This window comes from Rhinopithecus roxellana, chromosome 7, assembly GCF_007565055.1.
Source record: "Rhinopithecus roxellana isolate Shanxi Qingling chromosome 7, ASM756505v1, whole genome shotgun sequence".
NCBI lineage: Eukaryota > Metazoa > Chordata > Mammalia > Primates > Cercopithecidae > Rhinopithecus > Rhinopithecus roxellana.
The window spans coordinates 49,725,700-49,749,103 of NC_044555.1; the positions used below are offsets into that span (position 1 = coordinate 49,725,700).

Consider the following 23,404-nt stretch of genomic DNA (forward strand, 5'->3'; position numbering starts at 1 on the left):
CTGCTTGGGAGGCTGAGGCAGGAGAATCGCTTGAACCCAGGAGGCGGAGGTTGCAGTGAGCTGAGAACTGCACTCCAGCTTGGGCAACAGAGCGAGACTCCATCTCAACAAAAAAAGGGAACTCATACACTGTTGGTGGGAAATTAAATTAGTATAGCCATTATGAAAAACAGTATGAAGATTTCCCAAGAAACTAAAAATAGAACTAGCATTTGATCCAGCAATGCCACTACTGGATATGTATCCAAAGGAAAGGAAATCAGTATATCAAAGGGATACTTGCACCCCCATGTTTACTGCAGCACAATAGCAAAGATAAGGAATCAACCTAAGCATCCATCAACAGACGAACAGATCAAGAAAACGTGGTATTGGGCCAGGCGCAGTGGCTCACGCCTGTAATCCTAGTACTTTGGGAGGCCGCAGCAGGTGGATCAGTTGAGTTTAGGAGTTGGAGACCAGCCTGGCCAACATGATGAAATCCCATCTCTACTAAAAATACAAAACAATTAGCCAGGCGGGGTGGTGCACACCTGTAATCCCAGCTACTCAACACACTGAGGCAGGAGAATCGCTTGAACCTGGGAGGTTGCAGTGAGCCAAGATCGTGCCACTGCACTCTAGCCTGGGCGACAGAGCAAGACTCCGTCTCAAAGAAAAAGAAAATGTGGTGTATATATACAATGGAATTATGTGGAATACTCCACCATAAAAAAGAATGAAATCATGTTATTTGCAGTAATATGGAACTGGAGGTTATTTTGTGAAATAAGCCAGGCACAGAAAGACAAATATGGCATGTTCTCATATGTGGGAGCTAAAAAGTTGAACTCATGCAGGTACAGAGTAGAATGGCAGACACCAGAGGCTGGGAAGAGTGTATGTGTGCGTGTTGTGGTGGGGGGGTGTGGGGGGAGAGGGGTGCGGGAGTGGGCAATGAAGAGAGGTTGGTTAATGGGTACAATCATACAGTTAGAAGGAGGAAGATCTAATGTTCGATAGCAGAGTAGGGTGACTATAATTAACAACAATGGCGTGAAGCCAGGAGGCAGAGCTTTCAGTGAGCCGAGATCGTGCCACTGCACTCCAGCCTGGGTGACAGAGCGAGACTCCGTCTCAGAAAAAAAAAAAAAAAAAATTAGCAAGGCGTGGTGGCGGGCACCTGTAATTCCAGCTATTCAGGAGGCTGAGGCAGAAGAATCACCTGAATCCAGGAGGCAGAAGTTGCAGTGAGCCGAGATCTAGTCTGGGCAACAGGGTGAGACTCCATCTCAAAAAAACTAAAACTAAAAAGAAAAATAAAAAAACTAGCCAGGCGTGGTGGCAAGCACCTGTAATCCCAGCTACTTGGGAAGCTGAGGCAGGAAAATTGCTTGAACCCAAAAAGGCAGAGGCTGCCAGTGAGCCAAGATTGTGCCATTGCACTCCAGCCTGGGCAACAGAGCAAGACTCTGTCTCAAAAACAAAAAATAGTTGTGAGGGGTCATGATTGACAGAGCAGGTGGGTATGTGATCCAGGGCCCAGGAAACAGGTTCAGTTTCAAATAAGAAAAGATCTACTTTTCTACTAAGACTAGAGGTAAGGGGACAAAAAAAATCAACTCATGATGGACCAGAAACTTAAATCTAAGACCTGAAACCACAAAAATTCTAGAAGATAACATTGTAAAAACTCTTTTTTTTTGAGACTGAGTCTCACTCTATTGCCCAGGCTGGCTATCTCGGCTCACTTGAGCCTCCTGGGTTCAAGCGATTCTCATGCCTCAGCATCCCGAGTAGCTAGGATTACCGGCACCCGCCACCACACCCGGCTAATTTTTGTATTTTAGTAGAGACGGGGTTTCACCATGTTGGCCAGGCTGGTATTGAACTCCTGACCTCGAGTGATCCGACCACCTCAGCCTCCCAAAGTGCTGGGATTACAGGCGTGACCCACCACGCCCAGTTGAAAAACTCTTCTAGACATTCGCTTAGGCAAAGAATTCATGGCTAAGACCCCAAAAGCAAATGCAGCAAAAACAAAAATGAATAAATGGGACCTAATTAAACTAAAAAGCTTCTGCACAGTAAAAGAAATAACCTGCAGAGTAAACCAACAACCCACAGAGTGGGAGAAAATATTTGCAAACTGTGCATCTGACAAAGGACTAATATCCAGAATCTACAAAGAACTCAAACGAATCAGCAAGAGGAAAACATACAATCCCATCAAAAAGTGGGTAAAGGACAAAAATAGACATTTCTCAAAAGAAGATATACAAATGGCCAACATCTTATCAGGGAAATGCAAATCAAGACCACAGTGAAATACTACTTTACACCTGCAAGAATGGCCATAATTAAAGTCAAAAAACCATAGATGTTGGCGTGGATGTAGTGAAAAGGGAATACTTTTAACACTGTTGGTGGGAATGTAAACTAGTACAACCACTATGGAAAACAGTATGGAAATTCCTTAAATAACTCAAAGTAGAACTACTATTTCACCCAGCAATCCCACTACTGGGTATCTACCCAAAGGAAAAAAAGTCATTATATGAAAAAGACACATACACACGCATATTTATAGCAGCACAATTCACAATTGCAAAGATACGGAACCAACCTAAGTGTCCATCAACCAATGAGTGGATCAAGAAAATGTGGTATACATAAATCATGGAATACTACTCAGTCATAAGAAGGAATGAAATAATGTATTTTGTAGCAACTTGGATGGAGCGGGAAGTCATTATTCTAAGTGAAGTAACTTAGGAATGGAAAACCAAGTATCGTTATGTTCTCACTTATGAGTAGGAACTAAACTATGAGGATGCAAAGGCATAAGATTGATATAATGGACGTTGGGAACTTTGTGGGGAAAGGGTCAGAGAGGGATGAAGGATTAAAGACTACATATTTGGGTACAGTGTACACTGCTAGGGGGATGGGTGTGCCAAAATCTCAGAAATCACCACTAAAGAACTTATCCATGTAACCAAAAACCACCTGTTGCCCCAAAACTATTGAAATAAAAATAAAAATTTTAAAAAAGAGGTAAGGGGATAAAGATATATATAGTATAGATAGCTATACTAAAGACTTCAATATTACATAATGGTGGGACTCATGCTGTGATTTAAAAAACTCCTTAATACATTATATACTTAAAATGGTTAAAGTGATAAAGTTTGTTTTATATATTTTACTATAATAAAAATATATGTTATCTAAATACTACCCAATTTCCATATTCTAGTAGGTTAGCATTGGTAACTACATTTTATGGTTAGCTCAAGTTTAGCTTTTAGTTTGCTACTCCAGATCTTACATAAGAGCAATCCCATTTAATGTCTTATAGCCACCGAAAAAAATGTATTCCACTTTCACTATATTTTACCTATTTTTACATAGCAGAATAAACCAAAGATCTTACCATTTGAAATACATCAGAGCCTTCATCAAAATCCACCATGGCAAAAAATATCCTGTTGGTGAATGCACTGGAGTATCGCCAGGAGTTTGCCAGGATCTGGAATTCTTCATCAGCTTGCCTGGATGCAATGAGATTTGTGAAGACAACATATAAAACAATTTTTGAAAGCAATCTCGTTTATCACCAGTAAAACAGGTCCAAGCAAGCAACAGCAGTTTTTCCAAAGGGAGAAACAATAAAAAACACTGACAAGTAGGTCAGACTCTGCTGACAGGGTTAAGACAAACCTTGTTTTGGCATAAGAGAAGCCTTATCCAAAGTCATGGATTTCATGAGAAGTAGTAATTACCTGACTCCGCCTCATACTTTGTGCCTGTCTCTTATCCCAAAACTCTTTCAACAATCACTGGAAATATATAGCTAATTGTCTCTACAGTAACTTTTAATACCCTAAATTACTTCTAAGAGTTCAAAGACAAGACAGAAGTGTATTCCCTAAAGAAAGCAGAAATACAACATTAATCCATTTTTAAAAATCTAAAGTGCAAAAGCTACTTGGTAAATAACACAATCAGATAAATTGTTAGGATGAAAGATAAGAAGAGTCTAGGAATTGAAATTAATTGAGGCCAGGTCACACCTGTAATCCCAGCACTTTGGGAGGCTGAGGTGGGTGGATCACCTGAGGTCAGGAGTTCAAGACAAGCCTGGTCAACATGGCAAAACCCTGTCTCTATTAAAAATACAAAAATTAGGCCAGGTGTGGTAGCTCATGCCTGTAATACCACGTTAGGAGGCCGAGGCGGGAGGATCACAAGGTCAGAAGTTCGAGACCAGCCTGACCAATATGGTGAAACCCCATCTCTACCAAAAATAAAAAAAGTTAACAGAGTTTGGCGGTGGGCACCTGTAGTCTCACCTATTCGGGAGGCTGAGGCAGGAGCATCGCTTGAACCTGGGAGGCGGAGACTGCAGTGAACCGAGATCACACCACTGCACTCCAGCCTGGGTGGCAGAGTGAGACCCCATCTCAAACGAAATTAAAAAAAAAAAAAAAAAGAAATTATTGAAATCTCAAGTCATCTTTGCATTTTTCCATATCTCCCATATGCTTTTAGTTCTCATGATCTGTCAATTCTTATTTGTGATAAAATTTTCACTCCACACCCTCTTGTCTATTTTTATTGCTGTCATCTAAGGTCAAATCTTTGTTATCTAATAGTAGGATATTTAAAAATATTGACTCTGGTTTCTCCTTCTCCAATCCTTCCTTTTTTTTTTGAGACGGAGTCTCACTCTGTGGACCAGGCTGGAGTGCAGTGGCGCCATCTTGGCTAACTGCAACCTCTGCCTCCCAGTCTCAAGCAATTCTCCTGCCTCAGCCTCCTAAGTAGCTGGGATTACAGCACCCACCACCATGCCCAGCTAATTTTTGTATTTTTAGTAGAGACAGGTTTCACCATGTTGGCCAGGCTGGTCTCGAACTCCTGACCTCAGGTGATCCGCTTGCCTCAGCCTCCCAAAGTGCTGGGATTACAGGTGTGAGTCACCATGCCCAGCCCTCCTCCAATCCTTACACTGCAACATACATCCATATTCCTAAATTACTACTTCCCTGAAACACTTCTCAGAAATCACTGTTGTTTTCTTATTACCTTCAGAATACATTCTCTAACCTCCTTTACTAGTTATTGAAGGTTCTTTATCACATAGCTTCAAACAATACATCTAGTTTTTATCTAGTCTTACTACTAATCAATATCAAACAGCAACCTTTAATCCCAATATTTTATTTACTCCTATCCCTGTACCCTTGTGTACATCATGCTTCTAATCAGAATATCCTGCCTGTATCAACATCTTATCCATTTGTCTAGCCCTAGCACAAATCTTACTTCCTCCATTAGGCCAATCCAAATCACTCCTATTAACTTTCTTTCCTGAAATTTTACAGTATTTATTATATGTACAGTTGATCTGGTACTTAATCACAAATTGCCTTATATTGTCATATAAATTTTCATATGTATAACTCATTTCCTTAACCAGATGATAAGGGTAGGGTATCTATTTTACAATTCTCATTCCAATAGCACCACAAATACAGTATTATTCATGTTGCTGTTGCTTAATTTTTATTTGTTGAATGAGTGTAGAAAATTTTGAGTTAATATTAAATTTGGTCTTATAGAAAGTAAGATGCCAGTAAAAGCTTAGGTTAGTAAGAATTCCATTAATTTGCATTTAAGAGAATTATGAAGGAGTTTGTGTTTGTTCCCTGCTATTTTTGTATACTCTGGATTCCTACTGAGTGAACTGATGGAACTAGAAGTAATTCTAGATTTCAAGTTTATTCAGTTATTACTTATGATTCCTTTTTCTTCTTTTATTTTTAATTTATATTCAGCATATACTCCACAAAATAGGCACTATGGAACCAAATACCTTGATTATACCCTAGCTCCAGGGAGAAAATCGTTAAAGAAATGTTATCAAGGCTTGGGGTGGCAGAACACACCATTCTGAAACAAGCTGTCTATTCCTTTGCATGACTCTCAGGCTGTCAGAATCTGGAGAACCTCCAAGTTTTTACTAAACCAATTATTCATACAGTAGCTTTGTCATTTTATTTAAAGTTAATTACCAAATCAGATACACTGATCTAAAAATATAAGTAAAAAGACACTAAAAAGCAAAAGCTATTTTATTTTTTAGTATCCACCATTTTGAATTGTTCATGGTGCTTTTATTTAAAAAGAAATAGCAATCTTTGCTCCTAAGATCATCAAGAAACAATAAAATAAAATCAAGAAACCACTGTTTGATGAAAACTTAAGCAAGACTAGTCTCCATCTCCAAGGTTTACAATCACTATAAAACAATTGGGAAATTAGAAACATCCCTAAATCATGGATCTTTGGGATTAAAAAAATAATTAATATACCCATCACCTTACCTATTTATTATTTTTTGGTGGTGAGAATATTTAAAATGTTTTTAGCAATTTCAAAATCTACAATACATTAACTATGGTCACCATGCTGTGCAATAGATCAACAGAACTTACTCCTCTCATCTAACTAAAACTTGGTACACTTTCCCCACCGTCCTCTCCCAAGCCTCTGAAAACCACAATTCTACTCTGCTTCTAGGAGTTCAACCTTTTCAGATTTCACATGAGATCCCGTGCATCTTTACTTTTTTGTTTGCTTGTTTTTGAGACAGGGTCTTGGTCTGTCACCCAGGCTGGAGTGCAGTGGGATGATTACAGCTTTCTGCAGTTTTGACCTCCCAGGGTCAAGTGATCCTCCCACCTCAGCCTCCGGAGTAGCTGGGACTACAGGCACATCACCATACCCAGCTAATTTTGTTTATTTTTATAGATACAAATTTTCACTATGTTGCCCAGTCTGGTCTCCAATGCCTGGGCCCAAGTGATCCTCCTGCCTCAGCCTCCCAAAGTGCTGAGATTACAGACTGAGCTACCACACCCAGCTGCATCTTTAAAAAAAAAAAAAAATTACCAACCGGGTGTGGTGGCTCATGCCTGTAATCCCAGCACTTTGGGAGGCTGAAGTGGGTGGATCATGAGGTCAAAAGATCGAGTTCATCCTGGCCAACATGGTGAAACCCTGTCTCTACTAAAAATACAAAAATTAGCTGGACATGGTGATGTGCACTTGCAGTCTCAGCTACTTGGGAGGCTGAGGCAGGAGAACTGCTTGAACCCGGGAGGTGGAGATTGAAGTGAGTCAAGATCACGCCACTGCACTCCAGCCTGGGTGACAGAGCAAGACTTTGTTTCAAAAGAAAAAAAGAAAAGAAAAGAAAAGAAAATTACCAGTTTTCTTGAATTCCAAACTTGGATGAAGCCACCATTATTGCATTAGTAAGCATCTCAAGCATTGGCATTGGGTAGACCAGTTAAAATTCTGGAGCCTGTTTCTTCCAAAAATAGTAGGATATTTGCTTTACCTACCTTTTGGGATTTTGACAATACAAGAGTATGAAGTTGAAAGCACTTATAAATAATAATAAAATACTACATCAATATTACTGGCATACAGTTACATAAGTTGATACTAATTTTTTTTTTTTTTTGAGACAGAGTCTCGCTCTGTTGCCCAGGCTGGAGTGCAGTGGCGCAACCTTGGCTCACTGCAACTTCTGCCTCCCGGGTTCAAGCGATTATCCTGCCTCAGCCTCCCAAATATCTGGGACTGCAGGCAGGCACCACAATGCCTAGCTAATTTTTGTATTTTTTTTTTTTTTTTTTTTAGTAGAGACGGGGTTTCACCATGTTGGTTGGACTGGTCTTGAACTCCTGACCTCAGAAGATCCACCTGCCTCGACCTCCCAAAGTGTTGGGATTACAGGCATGAGCCCCCATGCCCGGCCAAGTTGATACTAATTTATAATATGACTGATCTTTAAGTTACTTTTATGATGGCTACCACAATTATTTATCCATGCTTCCCCCACTAATGTGGATAATCAAGAATTGACTATAAAAGAGCAGTAGTATTGCTACCATAGACATCCTGAGTAAGGTATACACATTATTTAACTACCTACTGCACTGATTTGGCTCTTCTGGAATTGAGACATGGTTAACATTATATGAGTTATTTAATTTTAAAGTGTAGTTGAAGTTCATACTTGCAAACGACACACTGTCTATGAAGTTGGAGAGCAGTGAACATGACAATAACGGAGTAATTTCTCGGTGGGGCTTTCACAAGGCGACGGAACTTGTCTCCATTCATTCTTATTACAGGTCTTTTGTTAGTCCATTCCATCAGCTGACTAACCTTTTCAGATAACACCATCTAAAAAAGACAAAGTGAGCATGCTATTAATATACTCAACTTGGCATTTAAGTTCTTTTAATTAGGCAACTTACTTAAAACCAATACTAACAAGCTGAGGTATACAGAAAATGTGAGACCTAAAATCAAAATTTGGTAGTTGGGCTGGATAATTATTCTTAAAATACATTATTTCATAATATTTAGTCAGACATTACACTTTTGAAGTAATGAATTATGAATGAATGAATGAATGAATGACACTGTCTCACTCTGTCATCCAGGCTGGAGTGCAGTGGCACAATCAGGGCTCACTGCAGCCTTGACCTCCTGGCCTCAAGGGATCCTCCCAACTCAGCCTCCCAAGTGCTTGGAATACACACATGTTCCACCATGCTCAGCTGATTTTTGTATTTTTTGTAGAGATGGGGCTTCTCTATGTTGCCCAGGCAGGTCTTGAACTCCTGGGCTTAAGCAATCTGCCTGCCTCGGCCTCGACAGTACTGGGATTACAGGCGTGAGCCACCACACCTGGCCTTTATGTATAAATTTTTTTTTTTTTTTGTAGAAACGGGGGTGTCACTATGTTGCTCAGGCTGGTGTTGAACTCCTGGGCTCACATGATCCTCCCACCTCAGCCTCCCAAGTGCTGGCATTACAGTCATGAGCCACTGCACCCAGCCAGAATTATTTATTATTTACTAATAACATAAGACAGAAATAACAAAACCTTTCATTTGCCAAAAATTCCAAAGAATGTTGAGTTAAACCAATGGCCAGTTTTATATACAATTTTACTTCTCTCAAAAAAAAAAATACAGTGAAAATCTTGAAAACGAAGAGTAAAGTGGGAGGAATCACTATTCAATTTTAAGGTTTACTATGTAGCCACAATAATCAAGACAGTGTGATACAGATGAAGGGATAGGATCACAGAACAATAGAACAAATAAACAACCCAGAAATAAAACCATACAAGTGTAGCCCAATGATTTTGCACAAAGGTGCAAAAACAACTCAGTGTTTTAGACATGAAGTCCTTGCCCATGCCTATGTCCTGAATGGTACTACCTAGATTTTCTTCTAGGGTTTTTATGGTATTAGGTCTAACATTTAAGTCTCTAAAGCCATCCCACTACTGGGTATATACCCAAAGGATTATAAATTATTCTACTACAAAGACACATGTACACGTATGTTTATTGCGGCACTATTCACAATAGCAAAGACTTGGAATCAACCCAAATGTCCATCTGTGACAGACTGGATTAAGAAAATGTGGCACATATACACCATGGAATACTATGCAGCCATAAAAAAGGATGAGTTTGCGTCCTTTGTAGGGACATGGATGCAGCTGGAAACCATCATTCTTAGCAAACTATCACAAGAACAGAAAACCAAACACCGCATGTTCTCACTCATAGGTGGGAACTGAACAATGAGATCACTTGGACTCGGGAAGGGGAACATCACGCACTGGGGCCTATCATGGGGAGGGGGGAGGGGGGAGGAGGGAGGGCTTGCATTGGGGAGTTATACAAGATATAAATGATGAATTGATGGGTGCTGAGGAGTTGATGGGTGCAGCACACCAACATGGCATAAGTATACATATGTAACAAACCTGCACGTTATGCACATGTACCCTAGAACTTAAAGTATAATAAAAAAAAAAAAAAAACATATAAAATGTACTCTTTATAAAAATAAAAATACTTTCAAAAATTAAAAAAAAAAAAAAAAAAAAAAAAAAAAAAAAAAAAAAAAACAACTCAGTGGAGGAAGAATAGCCTTTTCAACAAATGGTGCAGAAGCAATTGGTCATCCATAGCCAAAAATATGAACTTCACACCTTATATAAAAACTAACTCGGCTGGGCACAGTGACTCACGCCTGTAATCCCAGCACTTTGGGAGGCTGAGGCGGGTGGATAACCTGAGGTTGGGAGTTCGAGACCAGCCTGACCAACATGGAGAAACCCCATCTCTACTAAAAATATAAAAAATTAGCCAGGCGTGGTGGCACATGCCTGTAATCCCAGCTACTTGGGAGGCTGAGGCAGGAGAATCGCTCGAACCTGGGAGGCAGAGGTTGCAGTGAGCCGAGATCATGCCATTGCACTCCAGCCTGGGCAACAAGAGCGAAACTTCATCTCAAAAAAAAAAGAAAAAAAAAAAAAAAAAAAACTAACACAAAATAGATCATATACTTAACTGTAAAACTATAAAACTTTTACGAAAATAAACAGGAGAAAATATTCAGAAGCTAGGGGTACGCAAAGGGTTCTTAGGCCTGACAACAAAAGCAGGATCCAAAAAAAGAGAAAAAATTATATACTGGACCTCATCAAAATTCAGCTGGGTGTGGTGGCTCATGCCTGTAATCCCAGCACTTTGGGAGGCTGAGGCGGGTGGATCACTTGAGGCTAGGAGTTCGTGACCAGCCTGGCCAACATGGCGAAACCCAGTCTCTACTAAAAATACAAAAATTAGCTGAGCATGGTAGCACATGCCTAAAATGCCAAAATCCCAGCTGCTCAGGAGCTGAGGCATGAGAATCGCTTGAGACCGGGAGGCAGAGGTTGCAGCGAGCCAAGATTACACCACTGCACTCCAGCTTGGGTGACACAGCGAGACTCTGTCTCAAAAAAAAATAAAATAAAAAATAAAAAATTTTACTCTCTGGGCCTGGCGCGGTGGTTCATACCTATAATCTCAGCACTTTGGGAGCCTGAGGTGGGTGGATCACTTGAGGTCAGGAGTTCGAGAACAGCCTGGCCAACATGGTGAAATCCCGTCTCTAATAAAAATATAAAAATTAGCCAGGCACGGTGGCAGGCGCCTGTAATCCCAGCTACTCGGGAGGCTGAGGCAGGAGAATCGCTTGAACCTGGGAGGTGGAGGTTGCGGTGAGCCAAGATTGCACCACTGCGCTCCAGCCTGGGCAACAGAGTAAGACTCTGTCTCAAAATAAAATAAAACAAAATATACTGACAATATCAAATGCTGGTGAGGATGTGGAGAAACTGGATCTCTCATACATCACTGGTGGGAATGTACTGTGGTACAGCCACTTTGGAAAACAGTTTGGCAGTCTTAAAAAATCAAGCAACTGGCTGGGTGCAGTGGCTCACACCTGTAATCCCAGCACTTTGGGAGGCCGAGGCGGGTGGATCGCTTGAGGTCAGGAGTTCAAGACCAGCCTGGCTAGCATGTTGAAACCACATCTCTACTAAAAAAAAAAATACAGGTCGGGTGCGGTGGCTCACACCTGTAATCCCAGCACTTTCAGAGGCTGAGGCGGGAGGATCACGAGGTCAGGAGATCGAGACCATCCTGGCTAACACAGTGAAACCCTGTCTCTACTAAAAATACAAAAAAATTAGCTGGGCGTGGTGTGGTGGGCGCCTGTAGTTCCAGCTACTTGGGAGGCTGAGGCAGGAGAATGGCGTGAACCCGGGAGGTGGAGCTTGCAGTGAGCTGAGATCATGCCACTGCACTCTAGCCTGGGCAACAGAGCGAGACTCCGTATCAAAAAAAAAAAAAAATTAGCTGGGCATGGTGGCACATGCCTGTAATCCCAAGCACTCAGGAGGCTGAGGCATGACACTCGCTTGAATCCGGGAGACGGAGGTTGCAGTGAGCCGAGATCACGTCATTGCATTCCAATCTGGGCGATAAGAGCAAAATTCCGTCGCAAAAAAAAAAAAAATTTAGCCAGGAATGGTGGTGCGCACCTGTAATCTCAGGTACTTGGGAGGCTGAGGCAGAGAACCCAGGAGGTAGAGGTTGCAGTGAGCTGAGATTGCGCCACTGCACTCCAGCCTGGGTGACAGAGTGAGACTCTGTCTCAAAAAAAAAAAAAAAAAAAAGCCAGGTACAGTGGCTCATGCTTATAATCCCAGCACTTTAGGAGGCCGAGGCGGGTGGATCATCTGAGGTCAGGAGTTCGAGACCAGCCTGGCCAACATGATAAAATCCCGTCTCTACTAAAAATACAAAAAAGTAGCTGGGTGTGGTGGTGGGCACCTGTAATCCCAGCTACTCAGGAGGCTGAGGCAGGAGAATCTCTTGAACCTGGGAAAGTAGAGGTTGCAGTGAGCCGAGATCACACCACTGCATTCCAGCCTGGGCAACAAGAGTGAAACTCCATCTCAAAAAAAAAAAAAAAAAAAAAAAAATCAGGCAACTAAAGATACATTTATCATACAACCCATCAACCACATTATTTGGCATTTGTCCTATAGAAATGAAAATTTATGTCTACACACAAAAAAGAACTAGTTTGTTTGTTCCTTTTTAGCTAATCATCATGAGGCCATGGAAGAGAAGCATGGTTAGTTGACAGGATTTAAGTTTGAAATTAAATGCCATCATATTTATCATTCCCCTCATCTTCACCCTCAATGTTTTCTTTTTCTTTTTTTTTTCTCGAGACGGAGTCTTGCTCTGTTGCCCAGACTGGAGTGCAGCGGCGCCGTCTCACCTCACTGCAACCTAGCCCTCCTGGGTTCAAGCAATTCTCCTGCCTCAGCCTTCTGAGTAGCTGGGATTACAGGCACACGCTACCACGCCTGGCTGATTTTTGAATTCTTAGTAGAGACAAGGTTTCACCAAGTTGGCCAGGCTGGTCTTGAACTCTTGACTTTGTGATCCGTCTGCCTTGGCCTCTCAAAGTGCTGGGATTACAGGCGTGAATCACTGTGCCCAGCCCCACCCTCAATGTTTAATCCTTGCCTTGAGTAGTAAGAAGGCAGGAAGGGCTAACAAAGAAAACAAGAATCTCAATGTAGAGTTAATGCTAATTTATGATTTTGCTCATCTTTATAGAGATATGTCTAGAAAAAGCTGGGAAATCATGGAGTGGTTCATCATTCAGAAGCATTTGACCAGTTATATTTCCCATTACCTATATTCTAGCACTTACTATTTTAAGACACTTTGACATTTGATTCCTTTTCTAGACTATTAGCTACAATAGAACAGAGACCCACAACTCTTTACCATACAGTAGGCACTCAGTGAGTACTAAATTTCTAATTAATGAAATTTAACTAGGAATTGACTGACTTGCTTACATTAACATGTAAGAAAGAAATGATAATTGCACACATTAAACACTTACATAGAAACAAAACTTTTTTTCACTTTAGAAATTAACATGGATTCTAAAAATGCATGATTTGCCTGGTTTTTTTTTTTTTTTCTGAGACAGAGTCTCACTCTGTCACGCCCAGGGTGAAGTGTGGTGGCATGATCTGGGCTCACTGCAACCTCTGACTCCCAGGTTCAAGTGATTCTCGTGCCTCAGCCTCCAAAGTAGCTGGGATTACAGGAAGGCACTACCACTCCCGGCTAATTTTTGTATTTTTAGTAGGGACGGGGTTTGACCATGTTGGCCAGGCTGGTCTTGAACTCCTGGCCTCAAATGATCCACTCGCCTCGGCCTCCCAAAGCGTTGGGATTACAAGTGTGAGCCACCATGCCCAGCCTGATTTGCCTTTAAGCATATTTGAATTCATCTAATACTGACCACAACTTTATGTCACAAGTATATCTCTATGAATGATGGAAAAAGGCTGTATAAAAAATAGTTTTGTAGGCTGGGTACAGTGGCTCACGCCTGTAATCTCAGCACTTTCGGAGGCCAAGGTGGGTGGATCACGAAGTCAGGAGTTCAAGACCAGCCTGGTCAACATGGTGAAACCCCGTCTCTACTAAAAACACAAAAATAAGCTGTGCGTGATGGTGGGTGCCTATAATCCCAGGTACTCGGGAGGCTGAGGCAGGAGAATTGCTTGAATCCGGGAGGTGGAGGTTGCAGTGAGCCGAGATCATACCACTGCACTCCAGCCTGGGTGACAGAGTGACACTCAGTCTCAAAAAAAAAAAAAAAAAAATTACTTTTGTAGCAGATACGAAAAAATTCTGGTAAGGGCCAGAAAATGAATATGCCACACATGGAAAACCGAACACACTCTAAACCCACAGAAAAATATATAAACTCTTGAAAGATTGGTTATAACAGGTCAGGTGCAGTGGCTCACGCCTGTAATCCCAGCACTGAAGTGGGTTGATCACTTGATGTCAGGAGTTTGAGACCAGCCTGGCTAACATGGCAAAACCTCGTTCTCTACTAAAAATATAAAAGTTAGGGTGGCACACGTTTATAGTCCCAGCTACCGGGGAGGCTGAGGCACTAGAATCGCTTGAACCCAGGAGGGGGAGATTGCAGTGAGCTAAGATGGCACCACTGTACTCCAGCCTGGGCGACAAAGTGAGACTCTGTCTCAAAAAAAAGAAAGAAAGAAAGAAAGAAAGATTGGTTATAACAAATAATTAACAAGACTGTGGAACAATGAAACAAGTAGTTGGTAAAGGCTGTGGCAGAGAGTGAACCAGGAGGAAGATCGGGAATATTTGATTTAAATTAAGACTGCATAGATCAAATTTTTTCAGTTTTTCCAACAAAATGAATTGCTATTATTTGATACTGTTTTAATGATTATCACAGCACAGACAATATGGGTTCACATTTTAAAACATACAATCTATATTTAGAAGCAATCATTAATTTTGCCATATTTTCAAATTAAATTTGACAGTTACCAGCAAATACAAATATGATTTGGCTATTTTATTCAGGGTGACTACATAATCGGTATGGGGCTGAGAAAAACAAGTGTGAAACAGTAACAGGTATTTACATAGTTTTACATCCTCCTATCTCTGTTCAACCATATAGATATATAATCATGCCAACAAAAGAAATATATGTGCTTTGAATTAGTTATAAATATGTGGAGTTTTCTTACACAAAAATTCTTGAATAAACTTTTTCAAGCAGGTCTACATAAAAAATTTATGGCCAGGCAAGGTGGCTCAAGCCTGTAATCCCAGCACTTTGGGAGGCTAGGGAGTGAGGACTGCTTGAGCCCTGGAGTTCAAGACCAGCCTGGTCAACATAGCGAGACCTAGTTAGTACAAAATATTATAAAATTGGTCGGGTGTGGTGGCATGTGCCTGTAGTCCCAGATACTCAGGAGGCTGAGGCAGGAGGATCACTTGAGCCCAGGAGTTCGAGGCTGCAGTGAGCTCCGATCACATGTCACTGAACTCTAGGGGGGACAACAGAGCAATACCCTGTCTCTAATATACATATATATATATAAAATAGAGGAATTATAATCCTTATTCACAACGACCTCTAATATATATATATATATATATGTATAAGCATATTTCAATTCATCTAATACTGACCACAACTTTGTTACACGTATATCTCTATGAATGATATATATATATATATATTTATGAGGTACATGAGATGTTTTGATACAGGCATGCAATATGTACTCATCACATCATGTAAAACGAGATATCCATCTCCTCAAGCATTTATCCTTTGTGTTACAAACGATCCAATTATACTCTTAATTTTTTAAATCTACAATTAAATTATCATTGACTATAGTCACTCCATTGTGCTATCAAACAGTAGGTCTTATTCATTCTGGTTTTTTTTTTTTTTGGTACTCATAAAGAATTCCCCCCTCCCCCCACCACCCCCAGCTTCTGGTAGCTATCATTCTACGCTCTATCTCCATGAGTTCAAGTGTTTTGATTTTTAGCTCCCACAAATAACTGACAACATGCAATGTTTGTCTTTCTGTGCTCAGCTTATTTCACTTAGTATAACGACCTCCAGTTCCATTCATGTTGTTGCAAATGATAGGATCTCATTCTTTTTTATGGCTGAATAGTACTCCCAAAACTTATTCGTGTCTTTGTTCTAACCACAGGGTTTATTCATAAAAATTCTTCATATTTTCAGCTTTCTTAATCATCTACCAGTCCTCAGGTGTTAGTATGAAGTAGAACGAAACAAATTCTTAGTTAAGGTATACATTTCCAACTCCCTCCTTAAATCTGGAACAGATCTGGAAATACAACTGGCAGATAATTACTGAAGAAGACAATGAACAGAGAAGTGAGCATTTTTAATTCTTAAATGCCATCTGCTCCATTATCAGTTCACCTACTTCCTGGATAGGGCTAAAATCTATGGTTGTCTCCTTTCCTTAGTTTTTAATTTTTTGGTGGTGTCTCCATTTATTTGTTCCGCAATTGCTACTAAGCCTATTTCTCTGTAATCAGATATTTTCTAGAGAACTGCAGGGTTTTTTTGCACATGTGATACCTTCAAGTGTCAGTTCTCACAGCAAAGTTTTTCCAATGATAGCCTGCCTTGTTAAACATCCCAAAAAGATCAACTGGAAAACATTTACCACCCAGAGGAATCTCACTTTATTTTCTAACATTTACTTAACGTCTTTCTAACATTACCTAACGTCTTCTATATGCCAGGTACTGCATTAGGTACCTTACAGCCCTCATCTCATTTAATTTTCACAATAGCCAAAGAAATCAGCATTTTTTCCATTCTTCTGATGAGGAAAATGAGACTCAGAGTAACTTGTTAAACATCATTGGGGGTGGATTAAAGCATATCCTTTTTAAAACTACAGACTTTTTTGGAAAATTGGGAAGGGAGACCTATCTGCCATCCTAGCATTATGATGACCAGTTTTATTATGCTTCAGTCTGCATTGTGTGTTCATCCCTTTCCACATTTCATATTATTTATTATTATAGATTCCCAGAAGAAATATGAATAATTTTATCAAAGACCATGGTTTTTCATTTTTATCATGCTGCCTCTCTAAGATAACACCAGATGCCAGGATGAAAAACTTCCCTTCCACAAAAAGGGGAAAGGATTCACCATAAAATAAAACCAGTCGCTGCAAAACAAGACTTTGTTGCCTAGCAGAAAACATACGCTTTGGAACTAGACAGACCAGTGTGGGATCCCAGCTCAAATTCTTAAGAGCTGTGCTTCTCTGAGCAAGCCCCCAACCTCCCTCTTACTTACTGTCAGCTCCCTTATCTATTTATCTATCTATCTATCTATCTATCTATCTATCTATCTATCTATCTATCTACATGGGGTGGACAGAGACGAGCCTGGCTATATTGTTCAGGCTGGTCTCAAACTCTTGGCCTCAAGGGATCCTGCCACCTCAGCTTCCCAAAGTTCTGGGATTATAGGCATGAGCCACCATGCCTGGCCAGTCCCCTCATCTTTCAAGTCCCATCATCTTCCAAAGGGGGTTACTTACTCTGCAATGTTAATGTGTGGATTATAGATAATGAGTATAAACTATGGTGCCTGGCATGTAGAATGCATTCGAAAAATATCAGAGAATAAATGGCTGGGCTCAGTGGCTCACGTCTGTAATTCTGTCACTTTAGGAGGCCAACGCAGGAGGACTGCTGGAGGCCAGGAGTTTGAAACCAGCCTGGTCAACATAGTGAGATCTCGTCTCTACAAAACATTTTTAAAAATGTAAAAAGGAGAATAAGTCCATGTTCCAATGAAAGCATTGTTAAAGGTATGAATAATAAGCAGGGTAGCATTCCATTTAACAACAGACAACTATGAGGAACTTGAATGATTTTTAATCATATTCATTTAGGGGAGGTATCTTTTAAAAATAACATACACACACACACACACACACACACACACACACACATACATATACTTTTTTTTTGAGACAGAGTCTCACTCTCTCATTCAAGCAATTCTCATGCCTCAGCCTCCTGAGTAGCGGGGACCACAGGCATGTGCCACCATGGCCGGCTATTTTTTTTGTATTTTTAGTAGAGAGGGAGTTTCCCCAAGTTGGCCGGCCTGGTCTTGAACTCCTGACCTCAAGTGATCCACCCACCTCAGCCTCCCAAGGTACTGGGATTACAGGCGTGAGCCACTGCACCCGGCAAAAAAATAGATTTTAAGATCAGACAATATCCTATTATTTAAAGTCAAGTTTACTATAGTAGACAGAGCTGGAATTTTTTTAAAATAGTGTTTTCAAAAATGGACAAAAAAATGTTCTGCAACAGAACACCCATATTTTGAAACTCTGTCTAAGGAGTACCATAGTAATCTTTTTAAAAACAGCCTAAACCATTCTCAGAGAGGGAAGGAGGAAAAACTAAATCATCTTTAGCAGCCTATATAAATTACTTGCTAAGAAAACCTACAACTGAAAGAACGGATTCCTGGCTGAACACAGTGGCTCATGCCTGTAATCCCAGCACTTTGGGAGGCCAAGGTGGGTGGATCACTTGAGCCCAGGAGTTCAAGACCAGCCTGGACAACAGGGCAAAACCCCATCTCTACAAAAAACACAAAAAATAACTAGGCATGGTGGCACATGCCTGTAGTCCCAGCTGGGAAGGCTTAGGTGGGAGGATCACCTGAGCCCAGTGAGGTCATAAGGCTGTACTGAGCTATGACCATTCCACTACACTCCAGCCTTGGCAACAGAGTGAGACCCCGTCTGAAAAAAAAAATTATATATATATATTTATTTATTTATAAAAAGAAAGAACAGATTCCTGATTTTATATAAGTACACAGTTAATTCGATGTTTGTTGAGGACATTTTGACAGACAATGCTGGATGTGAGGTAAAGAAAAATTAATTAAGAAGTTTCAGCATTCAAGATGCTTACAGTGTTAGGGCAAAGACTGGCATATAAACAAGGACAATACAGGTCAGGCATGGAGGTTCACTCCTGTAATCTTAGCACTTTGGGAGGCCAAGGTGGAAGGATCACTTGACCCCAGGAAGTAGAGGCTGCAATGAGTCATGATAGTGCCATTGCACAGCATGCAGCCTATGTAAGAGGCCCTGTCTCAAAATACATACATACATACCTACAATAACTATATGATGTACTGAATTCATCTCAGTTCACCTGGAGGCACCAAGAAAACTTTAGCCGAGGAAGAAAGAAGATATTGTTTGAGCTAAGACTTGAAGAGCAGGAATCTTCAGGTGAATGAAAGGGTGGGGTAAGAGAAAAGGAAGATATTCTCGCCTAAGTCCTGTACATGCATGAAAAGGGTGAATGTACTTCCAAGAGAGTACAGAAGGATCAAGGAAGGCATGTCATCTATTGCCTTAACATAAAATTCACATAACATAAAATTCACCATATTGATCATTTTAAAGTATACAATTCAGTGCTGATTCCTTTAAAAAAAAAAAAAAAAAAAACCAACCTATTTTCAGCTAGGCCATTCTGCTTCCAGTTCAGTGAGAGAGTCAATGAATAAATATAATTTCACTGGTAGAAATGTTAAGCTTTAAAAAGCCTTCGCTTTTGTTTTTTTTTTTGAGACGCAGTCTTGCTCAGTCGCCCAGGCTGGAGTGTGGTGGCGCGATCTCGGCTCACTGCAAGCTCCACCTCCCGGGTTCACGCCATTCTCCTGCCTCAGCATCCCGAGTAGCTGGGACTACAGGCGCCCGCCACTACGCCCCGCTAGTTTTTTTTTTATTTTATTTTTTTAATTTTTTTTTATTTTTAGTAGAGACGGGGTTTCACCGCGTTAGCCAGGATGGTCTCGATCTCCTGACCTCGTGATCCGCCCGTCTCTGCCTCCCAAAGTACTGGGATTACAGCGTGAGCCATCGCGCCCGACCAAGCCTTCACTTTTTAATTAAAAAGAACAAGTGCACTAGGCACAGTGGCTCACACTTGTAATCCCAACACTTTGGGAGACCAAGGCGGAAGCAACACTTGAGCCCAGGAGTTCGAGACTAGCCTGGCAACACAGAGAGACTCCGTCTCTACGAAAAGATAAAAAAGTAGCCGGGGATATTGTGGCACATGCTGGTAGTCCCAGATATTCGGGAGGTGGAGGTGAGAGGATCACTAGAGCCCAGGAAGTCGAGGCTGCAGTGAGCCATGATTCCGCCACTGAACTTCAGTCTGGGCAACAGAGCGAGACCCTGTCTCAAAAAGAAAGAAAAGAAAAGAAAGAAAAAGAAAAAAAAATGAGGTCATTGTGGAAAATCAGGTAATACCACCATGTAAAGTAAAAAGTGAAAACGTTCCGCTCATCGACAGTCCCAACTGCCCAGAGATAGCCACTGTTAAGGTACTGCCATGTATCCTTACAGAGATTTCTCTATACATACACATATACTTATATATACGGGATGCTGTTATTTTCAGCATAAAAAATTTCTAAGACATAAAATTATGTATTGCTCTGCATCTTGTTTTCCACATAATAGCTTAGGATCCTCCCAAAGGACATCAATTTCTAGTTTCAGTGTCTGAGCCTGCTCACTTCATGATATTTTTGACAATTGTATATTTTTATTGTACTCCTTGCCAATCTAATAAGCAACTCATTAAGTTTAATTTCCTAGCTTAGTTTTTCTTCTTATGTAATTGTTTGAATACTTAGAAACATAGAGAAGATAGCTTTCTTTCTTAATTCAGTTCAAGTAGAACAAGTATCTGAAGTGCTTAACTGGTATTTTTAAAGTATGTGTACAGTTCTTCTGTAACAGAGGAAGCACAGAATGTACAGGAAATAGCGTTAGAATGACTGACGTAGGGTTTGAGTCTTTGTTCATTTTCTAAATTTAAGACTCTATTTTTCTCATCTATAAAATTAGAGGGTATAAATAATTGCTAGTAGTCTTAAAGTTCTAAGAGTATATGACTCCAAATCACGAACGTTTGAAAACACAGTTAAAATTCCTCTACTTGAATTGCTTAATGGTGAGAATACTGTATCTCCTCCACTTCCCAAAGCCTATAAATTCCACAAGATCTTAGTTTTGTTCATTTATGTATACCAAGCGCCTAGAACATTGCCTAGCATGCTTACATTTGTGGAATGATTGAAAATGGTTAGGAGCTTTCAATCTGGTAAATTGTCTTAAAACAATTATTTGGACAAAATAATAAACCTGGCATAATTTCACTCTTCGGTCTAACTCTCACACTCCTGAAATGAAAATGCTACAAAATAGAGAACTCTTATACATCATTCAGGGAGTTACATCTGCCAACTGTAGAGAGTCTCAGATATTCTACTCCCGGGATCTAAGTCGAACTCCCCAGCCCCAACACCTGATGGGGCCCACACTCAAAAGTGTCAAAACTCATAGCTATGCAGATTCACAAGCCTATAGAAGTCGGGCTGTCACCTACCCTGCCTCACTCTCAGACTCTACATCCCCAGAAGACGAAGAGTTACAGTTCCTTCTCTCACGAATTCCACAACTCCGAAAACCGCGGAATTGAAGCCATCAGGCATAGAAGCGGCAGGGAAAGGGGGTTGGGAAGAGGCGAACAGACCCTCTCAAGCCCCAGTCATTGGGAAAAGTCCATGTCGCTGGAAACCGCGTCCTCACCTCCTTCTTTCTTTGGGCAGAGGCCGAGGGAACGTCGTAAACGATGAGTAGCGCCACCGCCATGGTCACAGAGACACACCAAACCCACCAACGCGCTGCCATGTTCGCTCCTCTCCCTTCTATAAGCGAAACTTTGCTCCGGCTAGGTCTGAGGGTGGGGCGTGAGAACAGGCAAATCGACCCCTTGCCTTTCCTCATTGGTCCAGCTCAGCCCTGCCGGGCGACCCCTCACATTACGTCACAGTGCCCTGGCGCTACACGCCAACTAATAGACGGTTGATTTCTAACTGGCCCCGGCCGGCCAATAGAAAAAGGATAATCTGGAGGTTTTTCATTGGTCCGCTAAAGATAATGACCCGCCTCTTCCTCGATACGTACACATCTAGCGCGCTGCCGCTTTCTAAGTACGTATGCGCAGTTGTGAACTAGTGCGGCGTTACTGAGTCCAAAACGGCTTGAAGTTGCTAGAACGGAGTATTTCACCCAGACTCATTTAGAAGTCCTTGAAATTCGCTTCCTTCATGTAATATTTTAGAAAAATGGGACCTAGGCCGGACGCGGTGGCTCACGCCTGTAATCCCAGCACTTTGGGAGGCCGAGGCGGGCGGATCACAAGGTCAGGAGATCGAGACCACGGTGAAACCCCGTCTCTACTAAAAATACAAAAAATTAGCCGGGCGCGGTGGCGGGCGCCTGTAATCCCAGCTACTCGGGAGGCTGAGGCAGGAGAATGGCGTGAACCCAGGAGGCGGAGCTTGCAGTGAGCCGAGATCGCGCCACTGCACTCCAGCCTGGTGGACAGAGTGAGACTCCGTCTCAAAAAAAAAAAAAAAAGAAAAAGAAAAAAGAAAAAAAAAAAATGAAAAATGGGACCTAGCCGAGCGAGGGATGAGAGCTATCTAGTCCGTCATCCTGCCTCCAAAGTACTTAAAAGTGAAAAAATAAAAGTAGGAAAGCAAAAATATACCTAATATCACTGAGGGAAATTTTTTTTTTTTTGGAGACGGAGTCTCTCTCTGCCCCCAGGCTGGAGTGCAGTGGCGCGATCTCGGCTCACTGCAAGCTCCTCCTCCCGGGTTCACGCAGTTCTCCTGCCTCAGCCTCCCGAGTAGCTGGGACTACAGGCGCCCGCCGCTACGCCCGGCTAATTTTTTTGTATTTTTAGTAGAGATGGGGTTTCACTGTGTTAGCCAGGATGGTCTCGATCTCCTGACCTCGTGATCCGCCCGTCTCGGCCTCCCAAAGTGCTGGGATTACAGGCGTGAGCCACCGCGCCCGGCACTGAGGGAAATTTTTAAAGGTAAATATGAACAAGAGCTTGTTGAATACCTATTGTGTCCTAGAAACTGTGCCAGGGGCGCTGAAAAAAGAGGACATCAAAGATTATTTTTAAAAGTTTTTATTTATGGCCTTTTTTGAGATGGAGTTTCGCTCTTGTAGCCAAGGCTGGAGTGCAGTGGCGCGATCTCGGCTCACTGCAACCTCCTCCTCCCGGGTTCAAGCGATTCTCCTGCCTCAGCCTCCCGAGTAGCTGGGATTGACAGGCGCCCACCATCACACCCGGCTAATTTTTCGTATTTTGGTAGAGACTGGGTTTCGCCGTGTTGGGGCAGGCTGGTCTCGAACTCCTGACCTCAGGTGATCTGCCCGCCTCGGCCTCCCAAAGTTCTGGGATTACAGGCTTGAGCCACCGCCCCAGCCGGCTGCATTTTTATTTATTTATTTATTTTTAATCAGTTAAACTCCTTGACTTAACTATTTAAAGCACCAACAAGGACTTTAATTGCAGGTTACAGATAGCAAATTCCTTCCTTTTATTCATTATTTTGTTTGGGGGATGGGTGCAAAAGTAAGGTTGTAAAGAAGAAAAACACCAACAAGATAAAA

At 41.5% G+C, this 23,404-nt stretch overlaps 1 protein-coding gene across 1 annotated transcript in view; it reads right to left on the reverse strand.

Annotated features, from left to right (window-relative positions):
• Positions 1-21,797, reverse strand: part of MAGT1 (magnesium transporter 1) — a 56,129-nt gene extending 34,332 nt beyond the window's left edge. The window contains exons 1-3 of the mRNA XM_010372550.2: positions 21,518-21,797; positions 8,075-8,244; positions 3,416-3,533 (exon numbers count right to left, since the gene is read on the reverse strand). Of these exons, the coding sequence (XP_010370852.1) occupies positions 3,416-3,533; positions 8,075-8,244; positions 21,518-21,715 (486 nt within the window). The 5' untranslated portion in view covers positions 21,716-21,797. The remainder of the gene's footprint in view (positions 1-3,415; positions 3,534-8,074; positions 8,245-21,517) is intronic.
• Between the last annotated feature and the right edge of the window lie 1,607 nt (positions 21,798-23,404).